The sequence below is a fragment of the Scomber scombrus genome, chromosome 3, assembly GCF_963691925.1.
Source record: "Scomber scombrus chromosome 3, fScoSco1.1, whole genome shotgun sequence".
Lineage (NCBI taxonomy): Eukaryota > Metazoa > Chordata > Actinopteri > Scombriformes > Scombridae > Scomber > Scomber scombrus.
This window is the reverse complement of record NC_084972.1, coordinates 24,865,935-24,885,095: the sequence shown is the minus strand read 5'-3', so window position 1 is coordinate 24,885,095 and position 19,161 is coordinate 24,865,935. Positions and strand designations below refer to the sequence as shown.

General features: G+C 40.6%; 2 protein-coding genes across 4 annotated transcripts; both read left to right on the top strand.

Moving 5' to 3' along the window:
* Window positions 1–1,065: 1,065 nt before the first annotated feature.
* On the top strand, window positions 1,066–11,054 carry LOC133976995 (proto-oncogene tyrosine-protein kinase Src-like). Of its 3 annotated transcripts, none has more exons than XM_062415146.1 (11): window positions 1,066–1,336; window positions 2,861–2,957; window positions 5,462–5,560; window positions 5,801–5,904; window positions 8,419–8,568; window positions 8,653–8,808; window positions 9,029–9,208; window positions 9,576–9,652; window positions 9,824–9,977; window positions 10,190–10,321; window positions 10,594–11,054. In XM_062415146.1, exons 1-11 carry the CDS (start codon window positions 1,066–1,068, stop codon window positions 10,800–10,802), a joined length of 1,629 nt encoding a protein of 542 aa, XP_062271130.1. In that variant the 3' UTR covers window positions 10,803–11,054. The 3 variants fall into 3 exon arrangements, with proteins under 3 accessions (XP_062271130.1, XP_062271122.1, XP_062271137.1); XM_062415138.1 differs by having other exon boundaries at window positions 2,858–2,957; XM_062415153.1 differs by lacking the exon at window positions 8,653–8,808.
* Window positions 11,055–17,161: 6,107 nt separating this feature from the next.
* Window positions 17,162–18,504, top strand: LOC133978114 (uncharacterized). The gene has a single exon (XM_062416467.1). The coding sequence runs from the start codon at window positions 17,392–17,394 to the stop codon at window positions 18,280–18,282; it is 891 nt and encodes a 296-aa protein (XP_062272451.1). The 5' UTR covers window positions 17,162–17,391; the 3' UTR covers window positions 18,283–18,504.
* Window positions 18,505–19,161: the final 657 nt, after the last annotated feature.

Here is a 19,161-nt window from a genome sequence, read left to right as displayed (position 1 = left end):
GAACACAGCACTCTTAACTTTCTGTGGGTGCACTTGACTGTCTGAGCATGTTTGTCTTTGTCTGTGGCGCTCACGGTGACGGCGCGCTCTTGACTTGTTGCAGATGAAAGATGTATTCAGTGTCGGGGATTGAATGGGGGAGAGGCGGCGGTATGACAACCTGTAGAAGACCAAACCGTCACTGTCCTTGTCAGCTCGCACAATAATAACACTCGGCTTCATTACAGTTCGCTGCTTCTTCTTTTTTTTTCTTTTCTTTTTTTGAAGCTTTGTTTTCCTCGTAGATGCTTATTGATTCAGAACTGATTGAATCAACAGATAGGAATGACCTTGAATGCCTGTGTGTTGACTGTTTCAAGGTGTCCTGTTCTCACAGCATTTGCATACTAAACAATTCTGACTGAACCTGGAAAAGCTCCAAGGCTACTCTGTGGTGGATTAGGAGGGCCAAAATGACTGTGAGGCTCACACAGCACAGCATACACCGCTTAAAGGGAATTTTTGTTTGACAAAGGTGAATGAATAGAAACTGAAAAAGGGTCAGTTCCTGTTCCTGAAGGAAGAGTATTTTGGGATGGATGGATTCAAACTGTTGCATACGAGTCCTTTTTTACTGATGGAATAGCATTCATATTTTTTCTCTCTGGGGTTTGACATGTTTCCACATAAAATATACATATTTTAAAAACATTAAATATTATTAAGAGTTTGAAAGCAGACTGACATCCAAAAGCCCACATCTAAGTCAAGATGCAGCTGCCAGAATGAAAGTAGGCCTGTGGGTTTTATATGATGGCAGAGGGCAGCTGAGTTGCTCCATAATTTCTAACCACATTTTATGAGATGAAATAAAAGGTACAAGGTGTGTCATTGCCGCGGTTTGACTGGGAAAGGGTGAGATGTTGATTTATATGTAGTCTATATGTTTTTTTCATTTTAAACATATATTTGCCATATAATGATAGATAGAAATGGTAGCAGCACAAAAGAGGCTTTTTTCACATCCTTTGGGATATTTAAGTACCGCATCCTTACTCATCATTGGCTCTCATCCTAGGTCTGCACATGGGGGCGGGCAAGAGCAAGCCCAAGGAACCGGGCCAGCGCTCCATGAGCCTGGACGGCACCATTGGCACAGGCTCAGACAGCGGGCACTTCCACCACCTGGGCCCTGCCCAGCAGACCCAGACCCCTAACAGGAGCCCTGCCGTTGGGACAGGCAGGAGGGGGCAAGGGCAGCACCAGCACGCCCCGACGAACACGCCTGAGCTGGCTCTCTTTGGAGGGGTGGACCACACAGGCACCGTCACCTCACCTCAGAGAGGACCTCTGTCAGGTAGGCAACACCAAATGATGATAACAGTCAAGATTTTTTCCTAAACTTCATGTTTCTGATATTGACCCAGATTACAGTGTTCTTTAATAGTTTATGTTGCTAAGAGTGAGAGCAGAAGATCAATACTATTCCCTGCCTGTACACCAAATATGAAACTACAGCGAACAGCCAGTTAATTTGGCGTAAAGGCAGCCTACCAGCACTTCTATGACATCATGTTTTTGCAATCCATACAAAAACTGAAGTAAAATCATCAGACTGTGGTTTTACAGGGGATATTTCTTCACCAGGCATCGTGACTTCGTTGAGTCTCTGCTGGTTGCATGACAACCTCACAGTGATGACAAGACTGCATGAAGTCACTGCTTCCAGCTAAGAAAAAGTCCCTCAAACATATTCTCTTATAAAAGCACAAATTGTAGTTTTTACACTTTGTACAACGAACAAAAGATAACATCATAATTACTGAGCTTTTGAGGTGCTTTTAAGCAGATTTTTGTTACCTTTGGACAGAATTGGGTCACCTGTTTCCAGTATTTTTGCAAATCTAAGCTAACTGGCTGCTGACTCCACTGTAATATATAAAGTACATACATGAGTTGTATCAATCTTTCTTATTTAACTCTCAGCAAGAAAACAAATACATTTATATATCAGAATTTCAAACTTCTGTAAATGTGTGTTAAATGTGAGCAACAAAGTAGAAGCAAATACATTTTATATGCACAATGACCTGAGAAAGAACCACATATTCTACAGTAAAGGGAATAAAGTTGTGAATCCAAGCAGAACTGCTCTGAAAACAGATTTAAGTTGAATTATAAAATCTAAAACAATTTCCAACAATCCAAAAAACTAATAACAGATTCACAACAAGTTAAATCTAAAATTAAAGCTGTTTCTTTTTTTGCACCATCAACTGTCAAACAATCTTAAAACCTGCCCTTTGACTTTGCAGCCCGCTGTGGCCCACTATCCAGATTTCACTTGACATTAAGCTGTAATGTGTCTAGACTGGCCAGATGGTTTGGTTAATGTTGCTCCACGCAGACAGCTGAGAGCTCCTGGTGTTTCAGGAGCCGCTCCTCTGGCCACCTCCTCCCATGCATGGAATGAGCCAATCAATGATTAGCCGGAGAGTTCCCGAGTTTAGATCACAGGTTCATTAAAAGGAGGCGGCAGAAAGCTGCACACACAGACGCACAGAAAATAGAAAGCCGCTGTTATGATGACTTTGTCCTTCATGGCCTATCGGTCACAGCAGTCTGAATGTCGATATTTCTCATTAAGGCGGAGCAAATTGCTACTTTTATACAGATATAGAGCGTGCGCAAAATAACTAGATTTATAGCTTTGCATTGTATAGAGCAAATTATCATTAAGGGTTTGACCTGCAATATGGAACTTAGATTACAGAAGTTAATGTGAAAAGGGTTTTAAAAGGAAGTACTATTGCCTTTAATTACATTGTTCCCTAAATGTGTATTTTTGTGTGTGTGTGTGGGTGTGTTGTTCTTGCAGGAGGTGTCACTACATTTGTGGCGTTGTATGACTATGAGTCACGGACAGCATCTGATCTGACCTTTAGGAAAGGCGACAGGCTGCAGATTGTCAACAACACGTAAGACACAACAGTCATCTGTCTTTCTCTCCCTTCACAAAAAAATCTAAATGAAAAGATTTGTAGACGCACATGTGAGCGTGAGTGGGCACAAATGTGTATCTGAATGAACGCAGACAAACACAGTGAGAGTCAGAGCTGGTAACTGCGGAGCGATCCAGACAGTGGAGTCTGATCCTCCCCATCTGTCGACTAAAAACAGAGCAGAGCCACATTTTACTCATTCTGTTCCTGTCGGGTGACAGTCGTCATCATCATAACCTTTAAGACACTTTTATAGAACTTTCATAGCAAGATTGACACTCACGGTCCTGTCCTCCGCACAGATACCAGCTCTGAAATGTGTTTAGGTGTGTCTGTGTGTTGGTGTGATTTGTGTGAATTGGAATAGCACATAGATTTCAGTAGTAGGAAGTGAAAAAGGGAAAAATTATGTGTATTTTAAAAGCTGCTGTTTCCGAGTCAAATCATGTGCAGTAGTTTCCCTGCAGGTGTTAAAAATCAGAACAATGGTGATTTTTTTTTTTTCCTATGAGCTCTTTCCATGCCTTCCTGCCATAAGTCTGTTCTGTTGTTCTTTATCTATAGTCTGGCACTACACAGTAGGGTTAAGATGTTATGAATTCATACTTTATTTATACTGCATAATAAAACAGTTCCAGTATCTACACTACAAAACAGTATTTGGCGAATGTGAGTTTTTATTTAAAAATGTAATGTAAATAATGGATTGGACGCAGCGAGACTCAACAAGTTTTCCAGAAATCCCAATTGATATGTGGATTTGATCATTTATTGAAAATAAATGGAAATTATTCCATAATTCTCTATTGAAATTATTACAAACTGAAGTGACATTGAAGACGGAGCTTCATGCAGCCCTACTGTGTAGTCCCACAGCATATTCGGCTCCTCCACTATCTGTCTGTGCTGCATTGCTTTGTCTTGCTGCGTCTTCTTGCCACGTTTTGATGTGTCTGCCGTGTCTGTTATCTCTCCCTCTCTCTTTTCTTTCTCACGCTTCATGGTTTCTCCTAGGAAAAAGTACAGCTTCAGGTCAGTAATACTTAATGCAATAAAAAAGAATTCTTGTGTTCACTGTCATTTTCCTGCTGCACTGATTTGTCTGTTCTGATTTGTCTGCACCAAATGTAACTGCATTGAAAGATTTTACATAGGACATGTAGAGTAGATAACGTATTGTACGTCTCTGGACATAGAGCATCAGCTAAAGGTAAAAAATGTAAGCTGAAGGACTGTAAGTGGATTTAAAGGCTGCTTATGTATGCTTCCTTTTGATTAGTTTTTCCTCACATCACTCTGTGCGCTTTGGTGTGGGATGAGATGTGTCAATCGTTAGGTTTCCTTTATCTTTTGTAAAGAACATTAAAGGTCTTCAATCAATCTGAGGACATAGTCTGAAGCATCCTCTTGTGCAGATGCTGTAATACATTAAGGGTACACTGATAATGCTCTTTATTTTTCTTATTGGCAACAAATTCCATCAAAAGACCAAAACTTGATGAATTGATCTTACTACAAGTGTTGTCTGTGTAGCTAAAACCTGATTAACCTGATTGCCCTGATAGCTCATGCCTGTGAGCCATTGACCTCTTAGCTTGCGTGACTGCTGGATTAATGAGATCACTGCATCACAAGATCACGCAAGAATCAATCTTATCAGGCTTCAAGTTATGCGATTTTGTCCAACAAATCAGCGTCCTGTAAGGATTCTCACGTGATCTTGCTGATCTAGCTGCCTCACAAGGTAAGACGGTGATAGACAGATGGTTCGTCCAATCACTTTTTTGAAAGTGGTATTTTTTTGAAAGTGACTGCCCTTTTTCCCGTTTCCAAGGACAACTTCTCAGACAGGTCTCTGTATCAAACCATCTGGCGCGTCAGGTTAATAGACCTCCATTAATGTCCAAAAACTATTAAAAACACATCAAGGAGCCACACTGCTGCACTGGGTGGCATGTTCCTCTGTTTTGATGAATGATAGGCAGCGTGAGTCAATCACTCAAATAACTTATAGCTGCTGTAAATTGTGACCAGCAAGCTATATTAAGCTGCCACTAAAACTAGCCATAAAATTCACTATTTACTCATGTTTGAGTAACACATATACTGTCTTTATTAAAATTACTCAACCTTTTTTTTTATTAAATGAAATACATTGTATTTTTGGACCCACTTTTAAAGATTTACTGCTTCAGTAGAAACCAAAAGGCTTGAAGTCAAAGTATTTGAGACAAACTAATGCATTTTGATTTTTGGTCACCTCATGGGATTTGTTGACAAGAGAAAAATGTAGAGTAGCACCAGCCGTATCCTTCACGTGTTCTTTCACCATCAAGTATCTCGTCTCATAAGTGGGAATAAACCATAAAGTCTTTATATTAAGAAATAGTTTTGTTGCCCATGTCAGTTTTCTGTTGATGATTCACTCTCTTGCTCTCATGTCTTTTGTTCCTTCCTCTCGCTCTCTCTCTCTATCACAGAGAAGGGGACTGGTGGCTCGCTCGCTCGCTGACGACGGGAGAGAGCGGTTACATCCCCAGCAACTATGTGGCTCCATCCGACTCCATCCAAGCAGAAGAGTACATTATCCTTTTCTTATTTCACTATTACAGTTTATTTTCCCCCACAGCTTTCAGACAGTTTTCAGTGCAGAATCTGAATGTATTCTTATGCAAAGCTGTTTCTACAAGCTAACGCTAAAGGATAGAGATTTTTGTTGTCCTGTTCTTTTCTATATGTTGCCAGAAGTAACTCTGTCTGCTCCAGCAGTGCTGTCATGTCTTCTCACTGATCTTTTTCTCTGTGGCCCACTTTGGCAGGTGGTATTTTGGGAAGATCACTCGGCGTGACTCAGAGAGGATCCTTTTGAACTTACAGAACAGACGAGGAACCTTCTTGGTGAGGGAGAGCGAGACCACTAAAGGTGAGAGAGCAGACGTCTGTGTCTCTCCAAAGAGATCCAATTAGCTCTTCTGCTTTTTTCAGTGTTAGTTTATAATGAGCTATTAAATCTGTGATGCTCAGCCTTTTTGAAGGAAAAATAAATCATGTGTGAAAACAACTTGCCAACATTAGCCGATTTACTGAAAGAGTCTGGTCTTTATTGAACCAACATGTTTTCAGCACACAGCTTTCATGAGGTTGTTTTTGCCAAATTGTTTTTTCACCTTTTGTCCTTATTTCAACATGTAGTTTATTGATGAATTAGTGATGGTTAAATGGTTAACAATAGAATGGTTAAAGAAAATGTTCACAATTTTTGAGCCAAAATGAACATTGAAACAGATTTTTGCTCGCTGTAATCATTCCTCCTGTTCATATTGAGCATAAGACGGTTCCCTCCAAATGTATAACGATGAATAATTTGGACTGTTGGAGCCTCATATGATGTTCAGATAATCCTTTTAAATACCTCTATACATAGGAGAGCTGTGGGTTGTGTCCCCCCATCTCTTAAAAGAGCATTATGAAGGGCTCTCTAATGGACAGTAGGAACAGGAGGAATGATTACAGCAAGAAAAATATGTCAATGTTCATTTAGTAACTTGATTGTTGTTTTAAGACGCACTTTAAAAATTGTGAATCCGTCCTTTAAATTAAATGTATGGAAATTATTTTAAGCTGTGTCACCCATTCTAGGCCACACTACTTAGACAATATCACTTATTTATTTATTACTTCAAATATTACTTATTTATCAGGAGAAAACATTTGTGTGAAAAACAAAAAAATGTAGTTATGAGATTGTGTTGAAATATTCTCAGATCATGATAACATGCTGAGAATAAAGTTGTATAATGATTGTAATGTAACAGCAGACGCAGCCTTTGAGTTGTGTTGTTGGAAAATGCACACAGTATCAAAGAAAATTATGACTCCAAAACACATTTAACAGAAACTTGACCTTTTTATTTTGCACTTGTTGGGTATTTAAAATGTGTAAAAAGAGGAAGTAATGACACTCTGTGTCTCAGGAGCTTAGTGTGCACTGCAGATGAGATAGACTTTGAAATAAGCAGATCTTTGGGGACCTAATTTGAAAGAGGCAGAACCTCGTAATTAAGTCATTTGTTAACTTTCACACACGCCTGTAGCGCTGTATCTTTGTTCTCTGGGCTTGTGGCAGAGTTTTACATCTTTCTCAGAAAGTCTTAAGTCAGTTCTGGTCCCTGTGACGTAGGTGAGCTCTTCAGGGGGTTGTTTTGAAGGAAGTGCAGAGAAAAAGGAAAGGAGCGGAGTGGATTGGGGCTTGTGAATGGATAGGGGTGAATCACTCTGCCAGAAGTAGGTCAACCTATGAGGGTGCTGGATTTCCCCCCGGCTATAAGTCTCTGTTCTCCCAACACACACACACACACTGAGAGAGAGGAGGGGGGGGGGGGGGGCATGAAAAGAAGGAAGAGCAGTAACAGAGGGAGGGGGGATCATAGAAAAAAGGGGTAGGATCCGGGGGAGTGGGAGGAGCTCTGGCAGGACGTGTGTTGGCCTCTGGGTGCGTTCTGTATTAGATATCAAATGTGAAGTTCATACAGCGTGACACAGATGAGCAGAAGCATGCAGCTCTTATGTTGTATGAAGTGTAAATTATGTCATGCTGTGCAAGTTAGAGATCATTTATGGGACTAGGAGCACAGAAGTGACCCAATTAAAATCTTAAAAACATGGGAGGTGAAAATAAACCCATCCTAGCTCTAGTTAGAGCTGTTTGTGTGCCTGATCTGATGTATGTGAGTGGAAAAATCGCTGTGAAATGGATTAAATGTTGTCATTGTGTCAAAACATAATGCAGCATTATATTCTGCATACATTTTATGAAGGATTTAGTGAAGGGTTATAGTTGTTGTAATAGTTGTCTGTCAGTGTTGATATCAAGTGGTACATCAGGTGGATTTACTGTCAGTGCAGTGGCTAAAATCTTTGGGAAGTGTGTCTTTACTGCACTGGATTTTCTTTCAAAGAAAGGGAAGAAACACAGTGAACATCAGTCAGCAAAACCCCAGATCAAAGTGGATTGATTTTTCATTTTCCTTTACTGTGAAACCTCCCTGTCGAGCTTATATTTGCTAAATCTGCTCAGTCTTTTGAATCAGTAAGATTCCTGTCACATCTGCAAGGTTTTAAATTCTTTGTTTATTTTCATTTAAGTTTATTTTTATATTTCATGTTTTAATGCTGATTGAACACTTTGCGAATCTAGTGTCCTGTACAAAAGAATTAAAATAAAATCATTAAAGCACTAGTGAGTGAAAACGTTACTTAGTAGTGGTCTGTGGACATGGACAGATAGGCTTGGTTGAATTTCCAGAGCCCTTAAAGAGGCCAACAGGGACTTCCCAGCACAGCTGCTAGGAAACACCAGAGAGCAGCTGTCACACAGGCCTCGATACGCCTGGTTTTATTGTCTAACCTGTCTCTGTCTGTTGTTTCTTCTTCACAGGGGCATATTGCCTGTCAGTGCTGGATTATGATAACACCAAAGGCCTGAATGTTAAACATTACAAGATCAGGAAGCTGGATAGCGGAGGTTTCTACATCACTTCCCGCACCCAGTTCACCAGTCTACAGCAGCTAGTCTTCCACTACCGCAGTGAGTACTTAAACACATCTGAGGGTTAACCTTTTCTAATGCTGTTGCAATTACCCTGACCTTTGTCTTTCTCTTCTCTTTCAGAGCACTCTGATGGGCTGTGTCACTCTCTAACAGACGTGTGTCCTGTGGCCAAACCACAGACCCAGGGACTGGCCAGGGATGCCTGGGAAATCCCTCGAGAGTCCCTCCGGCTCGACCTTAAACTAGGACAGGGCTGCTTTGGAGAAGTCTGGATGGGTAAGGACTATTCTCCATATCCACACTATGGTGCACAGACATTACTGTCAACAGGGGTTATACACTGAATGTACAATCTATAAAGTGTTAATGAGGGAAATCCTGGTAAAAGTAACTATAACTCCTTGATATGTTAATAAATTGATAAAATATCAGTCTTAGAGAAGGAGGCAGAACACCTTATGCAAGAAGTTAGATAGTGAAAGCTGTTTTCTGACAGGTACATGGAATGGTACAACACGGGTAGCCATCAAGACCCTGAAGCCTGGCACCATGTCTCCGGAGGCCTTTCTACAGGAAGCGCAGGTCATGAAGAAGCTCAGGCACGAGAAGCTGGTCCAGCTGTACGCTGTGGTGTCCGAGGAACCGATCTACATTGTGACAGAGTATATGAGTCAAGGTAATACAGGATACAGACTGTAACAAGAGTCTCAAACCTCTGCCTATACTATACTATTTGCAGTCAACAGTCAAGTCATTTGGCATCAAATACGACTGTCTTGTTTTGGAAGACTTCTTGTACAGCTGCTTGTGTTCAGACATTTAACATTTGAGAACTGAAGCTTCTTTTGTTAAATAAAAAGTGTATATGATTGACTCTAGCATTAAAAACTATCAGTAACTGAGTTGAAATTAGATTATTTGACCTTTCACTGCCACAAAAACTGAATCAATCACTGAATTTGCTCGGTGATTGGCAATCTTTTATTCACATAACATATTATGTATAGTAGTTTGTCTAAATATTTTTTGTCTTGAATTCACAGGTAGCTTACTGGACTTCCTTAAAGGAGATGCAGGAAAGATGCTTCGCCTGCCTCAGCTGGTAGACATGTCAGCTCAGGTAATAATACTTTATTGTTTTGCAGCCTCAATATGATTTATTGTGCCCCAGAGTCAATAGTGCCTCTTACAACAATCCATAATCTACACACTAAAATGTATTCTTTCCTGAAATGTTTTTTTTAATGTTTTAAAATAATATTTTAATTTCCTCTAAAATCTCTCTTATCAGATTGCAGCAGGAATGGCCTATGTGGAGAGGATGAACTACGTCCACAGAGACCTGCGTGCTGCTAACATCCTGGTGGGAGACAACCTGGTGTGTAAGGTGGCCGACTTCGGTCTGGCAAGACTCATTGAAGACAATGAGTACACTGCGAGACAAGGTACGTCCTAATTACTGTTTCATTACTGTTCATTTAAAACTGGCATTACTGTTGTTAAAAGAGCCACATAGAGAAAAAGAGATTTGTTTACTGAGATTCAAGAGATTACAATTTTGGAGGGATGTTCTGAAATGTAGACATATTTTTATTTTACAGTATGTTGCTTTTAAATGTTACTTACATGTAAAGTTTTATTTCCCATGATTCCTCAGGGGCTAAGTTTCCAATCAAATGGACAGCACCGGAGGCAGCTCTGTACGGTCGTTTCACCATCAAGTCTGATGTCTGGTCCTTTGGTGTGCTGCTTACAGAGCTGGCAACTAAAGGCAGAGTCCCCTATCCAGGTGACGCCCCAACTAACCTCACATAACATCACATAATGTTCCCAAAGACTTGATCAAACAAACCTGTTGTTTGATGAATTGATAAAACTATAGAATTAATTATTTTCTGTTTTAAAAGATATAAATGATGTAATTTCAGGCAATGGTATTTTTTATGAGTGTACGAAGTTCAACAAATTTAGTTATTTTCATTCAGCACACATAAAATTACCCTTGGTTTATTTTCATGAAGACGCTTTGTCTTAAGTCTAACTCTGTTTTTCTCTCTGCAGGCATGGTAAACCGTGAGGTCCTAGATCAGGTGGAGCGCGGCTACAGGATGCCGTGCCCGGCAGAGTGCCCCAGCTCCTTGCACGAGCTCATGCTCTCCTGCTGGAGGAAGGATCCAGAAGAGAGGCCTACATTTGAGTACCTGCAGGGCTTCCTAGAGGACTACTTCACCTCCACAGAACCCCAGTATCAGCCTGGGGAGAACCTATAGAACCACACACTGAACCGACCTGAGGGAGAACCTCAACACAGAACGATCTGCACTAACCGACCTCAGAGGAGCGCCTGTGGGAGGATCTAAGCCTGTGAAACTCATCTGTGAGGAACTTGTCATTCTTCTGTGGAAGCAAAACCAAGATAGAGAACTGTAGAAGTCCCCTCTGTGCCATAAAATAACTGCTACAGAAGAATGTGGAGAACCTCCTTTTTGCAAGCACTTACTGTTTACTGTAGGTTCTCCATAGTGCTCACCACAGTGGAGAACTTGTTCCTGCAGAACTGAGGTTCAAGGCTATAAAAGAAGGTCAGACACTGGCTATCAAAAAGATTCATTTGAGGGATTAAACTTGCGGGTAAATGTGTTTGAGCGGTGCGACTGATGTGGAAGGAACCGAATCAGGATCTACAGATGGAGTGAGAGGGAAAAAGAATAAATCTCCGGTCGAAGAGAGCAAGTCAAGGAAGGATATTTCAGTCAGGCATGAGCTGTTAAGCGAAACCTCCCTCTTTCCCTACTCTCATTTCTTTACCCTCGTCTGGTACCTTTTCTTGCCTCGCCCACAGAAGAGCACTGCCACTGTGGCACAGGTGCCAAAGGAAAGTCTGTCTCTCTTAACTTCCTTTATCTCCCCTCTGCCTCCTTCTTCCTCTATTTCTGGCTGACTTTCAGTATCTCTCTCCAGTTTTCTTAAGTGCTGCTTCTTCAAAGTGTCTCCAAATAACTCTGCTCTGGAACTCAACTTTGCATCTTTATTTATGTTTACTTGGACAGTACGCGTCCTGTGGTTTATGGTTTTGTTCAGTGGCAGATTAAGATTACTGATTTTCTTTTTTGTTCCTTTTTTTCCCTGTGATTATCAATAGGCAATGTTGTTAGAGCCACTATCATGGTAGTGCCAGGGTAAAAGTACTCAACAGGCAGGTTCTGTAATGCTGAAAATTGGGTAATCTGAATTCAAATTGAGGCCTTTATCTCTTCTGTAACCCTCCATCTTTTAGCCGTCGTTCTTGACACATGCTGAACAGCCTGCTGGATCCAACCTTGATGATTAAAAAATGATTTTGATGCAGGTACTTCTTGAATGCTTGTTCTTTTGATTGACTTTGATTTACCTGTAAAGTCACATTGAAATAATCAGCACTGTGGTGGTGGCACTAAAGAGCAGTTTGAAGTTCCTCGGAGGCATGAATGGGGTAGCTTTCATCAAACATTTATGTGACCTACTAAGAGGAAGTAATGTCTATGAAACCAATCATATTACTGAACTCAACTCAAGATGGGGAGAGTGTTTTTCTGTGCCAAAAGAGAATCACATTTCTTTATTGCTGTCCATGTATATAAGGTTTTATTATCAAGGGGATTACTTGGGTTTTAGTTCTTCTTGCTTAAAATCTACAATAAAGCACTGCACCATTTCCCCAGCTAACTTCCCATTAGTGAGTAAACGGGACATATAAACCTGTTACTGTACACTGAATCAGACAGGTTTTCATTCACTTGACTGCTGTGGTGTCCATATAAAATATGCAATCACGCGGCCCTAATGAAACTGTAAACCTTTGATCAGGTAACCCTAATAAAACTGTGTTTATGACTTGCTATAAGAGTTAATTTTGAATCCAGTTAGCATGCTTTTGTGCCGTTCTTCTCTTGACCATTGGCTGGGTTTGTATTTATGCTGTACTGTACATCAACATGTGTATGTTTACTTTTCCTCCAGGTTTCAGTAAGATGAGGGGATCAAAAACAGACTTCTGAACATTTGTGCCATCAACCTATAATGATTTTTTTAATATCTTATCCACTGCTGCCAGTTCTCACTGTCCTACTGTAAATACTGTAGCTGTTTAGGGTTGGTTTTGTATCATGTAAGCCACTTTTAAATGGCAGATATTTATGTTGGGTGTCACTCATTTCACAGTGGTTTGGTTTATGACGTAGTCAATACAGCAACAGTAGATATAAACTTATAGATTGTTGCCAACAAATACTCTGAAACCAGTTATGACAATATGAGCCAAGCAGCAATAAGAGAGATGGTCGTCCATGCCCACTAACACCGTGAAATTATTATCAAGTAATGAATCATGATCGCTAATTTAATCAATAATGTGGATGAAAAAGGAGTTTGGATGGTGATATGACATGAAAAATGAGGTCAAAGATGTAAATAGTATCTTAAATGACTGTGACTATCATGTATTTTTTTTTTTGTATAGTTTTTCTTCCCCAATGAATTGCACCTCCATGCTGAGGTTTTTACAGTGACACACGCCTGCTCCCAAAATGTTTTCATGATTAAATGCTACTGTAAATCAGGCTTAAGGAATGTTTTTTTTTTTATATTGGACTCAATATAAAATCAGTCTTTACCTCTTTTTCTGCAAAAGACAATTTAAAATTAGGCTTGCCATATATATATGTGTTTCCGAGAACATATTACCAGTGCTTTCCTCTTTCAGAATGGGAATTGCCCCATTTATTGTGACACACTGAACGCCTGTAAGTCACTGGGACAATGTGGAAGTCAATGGGCTCATGACAAGTATGAGTAACGCCAAGGTCTGATTGGATTTCCTGTGCCATATTAAGGAAGTGTCTCGGTATTTTTTTTATTTTTATGTTTATTTTTATAAATCTATGCAGTTTCGGTCTGGCATTCCTGCAACCTAATGGCCATTTGTTCTAAAGTCAAAAACCAATATCATAAACCGAAGGTGTGAGCATTTTGTAAGGACTTCTTTTGTCTCTTTTTTTCTGATGTAACAGGATTGAAATGGGTATCGTGCCACTTTATGTTGATCTGTAAATGTGCAATAAATTATATTTCAAATGTGTTTTGATAAGAGTGTGTGCCGGTGTGTGCTGTCCTTCAACCTTAAAATATGATGCAGATCGAGCATGACTCAGTAACTTCTTAATGAAGTGATTAAGCATGCTGCATCACAAGCATACTCTTTAGAGAAGTGAGCATGTGATGATCATCAGTTCAACTGGCCAGAATTTACAGAATATTTTGTGTAGAGAAGAGCAGTGTTTCTTAGCCTGGGGTTCAGGACCCTTTAAGGGGTCCCAAAATTTACCTGAATGGTCAGAAGATGATCAAAGGCATGAAGAAAGACTCTTTTTGCTAGCTTTTTGCTAAAAGTCCTTCAAATAAAATGATGTGAGGAAGAATAAGAATAACTTATGATGTTGGATCACAAGTAGAAGAGCTGAAACAATCAATTAGTAAATCAACAAAATGTTTCAACTATTTTCATAATCAAATAATCCTTAAATGTAGTTTTTAAGGGGAAAAAACGAATTGTTCATTGAACAAAACATCTGATGATGCCAAATTGAGCTCTGAGATTTGTTGTGATTGGATTACAGACACAAAATCAAAATCCAAGTGAGACCAAATATGTTTTGATTGGTGTAAAATCACCTGAAGATAAGAATAGTTGTAGTTATCTTAGAATGAGCCCTTTATATCTACATACTGAGCTGGTCCCCTTCCACGGAGGCTGCCATGTTGCACCGCCATGTTTCTACAGTAGCCAACAATGGGCAAACCAAACACTGTATCCAAATCCCCATACACCAGGTCTAACCCATGATATCCCTGGTGATGTCAGTGAGAGCTTAAAAGAACGAAGTGATTTCTCCCGCTTCCCCTTCCCAACCCGGCAAGTCCTGGCAGGAGAGGCGGCACCAAATATTAGAAGGAATCAGTTAATGACCAACTAAACACGAAGGCATGAAGAGCAACATTCAATAAAAGCAGTAACCCAGGAGTACAGGGAAGAGGGCAGATGACAAAGACCAAGCTTTAGGCGGGCTTTCAAAATATATGCAAAAGATTTGTGGGTTAATAATATCAAGATGAACCCAACAGTATTAGTTCTGGAGATTGAGCAAAGGACACATGCAGCAGCGCAGACAGAGTTGTACCTGCTGGAGTTCAAGAAGGCAGCGAAATGGAAAGTGGACCTGCTAAGAGCATTTTCAGTTGATGTTAGAGAGCTTTACTCTCAGTACACCCGAGTATATACAGAGGGTCAAAAGATTGAGAGCATCAGACAGCTGGGGCTGCTTTTTCAGTTCCAGACAGGAAAGTTGTTAGAATAAAGTGGCCTGCAAATTATCTGGGAGTCTACTCAGTGTAGATGCTGGCAGTACTCTTGGCTCTGCAATGGGTAGAGGAGATTAAACAAGGAAACACTTGAATCTGCTTTGATTCTGTTTCAGTTCTCAAGAGCCTGAAATCCTTCAACTCCAACCACTTCTGTTCGAAGTAAGTCCAGACTCATTCAAAAAGGTATGTCCATTGGGTTCATGTGGGTTCTGGCACATGTGGGTATGTCGGGAAACGAGGACATGGACAGATTAGCAAAACAAGCTTCACATAAAGACACTATAGATTTACAAGTCCCATTAAGCAAATGAGAGGTTAAGGTAATAGTTTGAGGAAAAGCAATGGATGAGTGGCGAGGTAAGAGGAACACTGAAATAAGGGGTATATGTGGTAGTTAAGAATTTTAAAATAATTTGATTTTTCCAGAAACATAATTTGATTCCTTTTCAGCGTTATGCATTGTGTTCGACTTTCTTAACACATTATTTCATTGTTATTTCATTGTGTGTGTTCTTTGTCTGGGTTGATTATGCGTCGATCTATTGGTAATGCCTCAGGGCTTCAGTAGGGGGAATCGCGCTACTCTTCCTCATTCAATACAGACGAGTGAAGGCAAGAGCAGAGTGTGTGTTTATTCATCCCTCTTCCCTCACTATTTTCCCTGTTTAAGGTAATTACCGTACACAAAGCACTATAAATTTAGTGACACACGTTGTTAATATTTGTTATTTTGTCATGGTTGTTCATTGTGAGAGAAAGAGGTGAATTTTGTACTTTCATGTTGTCAAAGAGTTTCTGGCTAACTTCGTCACCGTGTAAGCTAGCTACTGTTACTGCCTCGCTTTAGCGCCTGACTGTTGTTCCGCCATTTTCTATATTTGAGTTTGTCACCGAGGTATTTTCTGTAAGATGCTTTAAAATGGTATTTTATTACTGTAACAAGTCAGTTTATGTGTTAGCTAAAATACATAAGTTAAAAAGGTAAATGTATTTCATGTAAGTTGCAGTCTATGCTGGTTAAAAATATAATTTACATTATTTAGAAAAACCATAGAGGATAACTTAGTTCTGGAAACTGTGGTCCTGAGACTGAGTGTATTCATACTGGGAAAATGTGTGAATTTGGTTGTACTGTATATAATTAAGATTCAATACAGACGAGTGAAGGCAAGAGCAGAGTGTGTGTTTATTCATCCCTCTTCCCTCACTATTTTCCCTGTTTAAGGGCACAACATTTGGAGGCACCGCTGGGATGTTCGGCTTTAGGACCATCCCTAACCTGTAAGAGAAATCCTCTTGTCGATCATCCCTCCAAACTACCCAGGCATCAGAAAGGAGCTCAGCAAAGCAGTGGAGGTGGTTTTTCAGACAAAAATTGGTGGTTTGCATCCTGAAGTGAGCAAGGTGACCACTAGGGAGCAGCGAAAACCAATTAAGCCAAATAAACCCTCATTTGACTGCCTATGCCAACTCCTCTGATACAATGGAATCTGAATTAGAGAAGCTGCAGCTGGAGATTAAAGGAGCACTGTATACACTGACTGTAGAGCAGCTGATTAAAGTATGTGATGCACTTCAAATCTCAGGACCAGGAAAAGAGCATGTGACTGGTAAGACACGCAGTCAGTTAATCTCACATGTCATAAGGTACCTCGAACGGGAAGAATCGGCCAGCCTAGAGGATGAAGGTATGTCCGATCTCCTTAATGCTCAAGATGTCATAGACAAAATACAAATGGACAAAGGACAGAGTGCAAGTGAACTTCAAAATCAAATTGAGGAACAGGAAAGCCTCCAGAAGGAGGTAGAGGCATTAAGGCTGTCATTAAGTGAAAAAGAGAGTGCAATGCATGACCTGATGAAAAATAGCATGAATCTCCCTCTAAATTCTAGCACCCCAATAAAAAACATGGCTCCAGCACTGCCAAATGGCTCTATGTGGCACAAAGATTTTAAGATATCAGGCCAAATAGGGGAGCCCGGACAAAAAGATAGACTCACCTTTTCTAGTCTGGCTAGGCAAATTGAAAGTGGGCTCAGCAAAGGCTACCCAGAGTCAGAGGTCACTGATGCTGTAATCCGTGCCATCACACCAGGCCTGCAGTTAAGGAATTACCTTGAAGGAAAAGAAAAACTCACGTTGCCTGCCCTGAGGAGAATCCTCAGATCCCATTACCAGGAAAGAACAGTTTCCGGTAAGCGTATTCCGTCACTTCCTGTTACTGTCTGTGTTACTGTTTACTGTTAGCGTTAGTGTCTCTGCTCTCTACTCCGCTAACTTTTATATATTCTTAATTCCTGTTGATACTTATTAATTGTACACTTAAGCATACGCTTGTTTGGTTTAAAGCGCTTCTTGCTTTTCCGATCTCTTAAAACCCACAGTTTTAAACTTCTGTTGCTTTAGCTCTATTGTTAGCTCCGGTTAGCTCCACAGCTAATCTTGGTTAGCGGTTAGCCATGGCTTCTCTCCCCTCTTCTCACTCTTCTGCTCTATCTTGCTCGGTGTGTCACATGTTTAGCTACTCCTCTGCCTCCTTTGACGGTAATGATACTTGTACTAAGTGTAGTCTGTTTGCAGTCTTGGAGGCGAGGCTTAGTGAGTTAGAAACGCGGCTCCGCACCAAGGATAGCCAGTTAGCTCCAGTTATTAGCCAGGCCCCAGTAACCGGTGCGAGCCGTCCTGCAGCCAGTGTTAGCATAACTGCTAATCCCCCGGTAGTTCTCAAGCAGCTGGGAAACCAGGGCAGGTGGGTGACTAATCGAAGGAAGCATAGCCCCAAACAGAAGCCCACGGTTCACCACCAACCACTTCATGTTTCAAACAGATTCTCCCCACTCAGCAACACACCTGCTGAGGAACAGACTCTGATCATTGGTAGCTCCATAGTCAGAAACGTGAAATTAGCGACACCAGGGACCATAGTCAAATGTATTCCTGGGGCCAGAGCGGGCGACATAGAGTCAACTTTAAAACTGCTGGCTAAGGATAAACATAGATACAGTAAGATTATCATTCATGCTGGTGGAAATGACACCCGATTACGCCAATCGGAGGTCACTAAAATTAATGTTGAGTCGGTGTGTACATTTGCTAAAACAATGTCGGACTCCGTAGTTTTCTCTGGGCCCCTGCCTAATTTGATCAGTGATGACATGTATAGCCGCATGTCATCATTTAACCGCTGGTTGTCGAGGTGGTGTCCAGATAATGATGTGGGCTTCGTTGATAATTGGCAAACTTTTTGGGGAAGACCTGGTCTGATTAGGAGAGACGGCATACATCCCACTTTGGACGGAGCTGCTCTCATATCTAGAAATATGGCCGAATTCATTGACCCAAATCCATGACAACCCAGAGTCCAGACCAGGAGACAGAGCTGCAGTCTTACACGCTTCTCTGTGCTTCCACTAGAGCAGTTACCCACCCAATTACATATAGAGACTGTGTCTGTCCCCCGACCTCCTAAACCAATTAAAACAGCTTTTAATAGAAGAGCGATACATAAAAACCTGACCAAAATTAATACCACTCCAGTAATGGACCATCAAAATAAGAGAGTTAAATGTGGACTCTTAAACACTAGATCGCTCTCCTCTAAAGGTGTATTAATCAATGATATAATATCAGATCATCATATTGACTTATTCTGTCTTACTGAAACCTGGCTGCGTCAGGATGAATATGTCAGTCTAAATGAATCCACTCCTCCCAGTCATATCAATACCCACATCCCTCGAGACACCGGCCGAGGAGGTGGAGTTGCAGCCATTTTTAACTCAGACCTAAAAATCAACCCTAGACCTAAACTTAATTATAAATCATTTGAAAGTCTTGTTCTCAGCCTTTCTCACCCAGCCTGGAAAACTTTACAGCCTGTCTTATTTGTTGTAATCTACCGTCCTCCTGGCCCGTACGCCGAATTTTTATCTGACTTCTCAGAGCTTTTATCAAATTTAGTCCTTAGCACTGATAAGATAATTATAGTAGGTGACTTTAACATTCATGTGGATGTTGAGAATGATAGCCTTAACACTGCATTTATTGCATTATTAGATTCAATTGGCTTCTCTCAAAATGTGAATGAGCCAACTCACTGTTATAACCACACCCTCGACCTTGTTCTGACATATGGTATTGAGGTTGAACATTTAATAGTTTTCCCTCATAATCCTTCTTTATCAGACCACTACTTAATAACATTTGAATTTTTATTACTGGACTATACA

Excerpts from the sequence above, each read along its gene's own strand:
- LOC133976995 (XM_062415138.1), top strand. The coding sequence starts at position 1,066 with ATGGGGGCGGGCAAGAGCAAGCCCAAGGAACCGGGCCAGCGCTCCATG. Across the intron at positions 9,209-9,575 it reads GACAGAGTATATGAGTCAAG|GTAGCTTACTGGACTTCCTT; the intron begins GTAATACAGGAT and ends TTGAATTCACAG. Across the intron at positions 9,653-9,823 it reads TGGTAGACATGTCAGCTCAG|ATTGCAGCAGGAATGGCCTA; the intron begins GTAATAATACTT and ends CTCTCTTATCAG.
- LOC133978114 (XM_062416467.1), top strand. The coding sequence starts at position 17,392 with ATGGCTTCTCTCCCCTCTTCTCACTCTTCTGCTCTATCTTGCTCGGTG.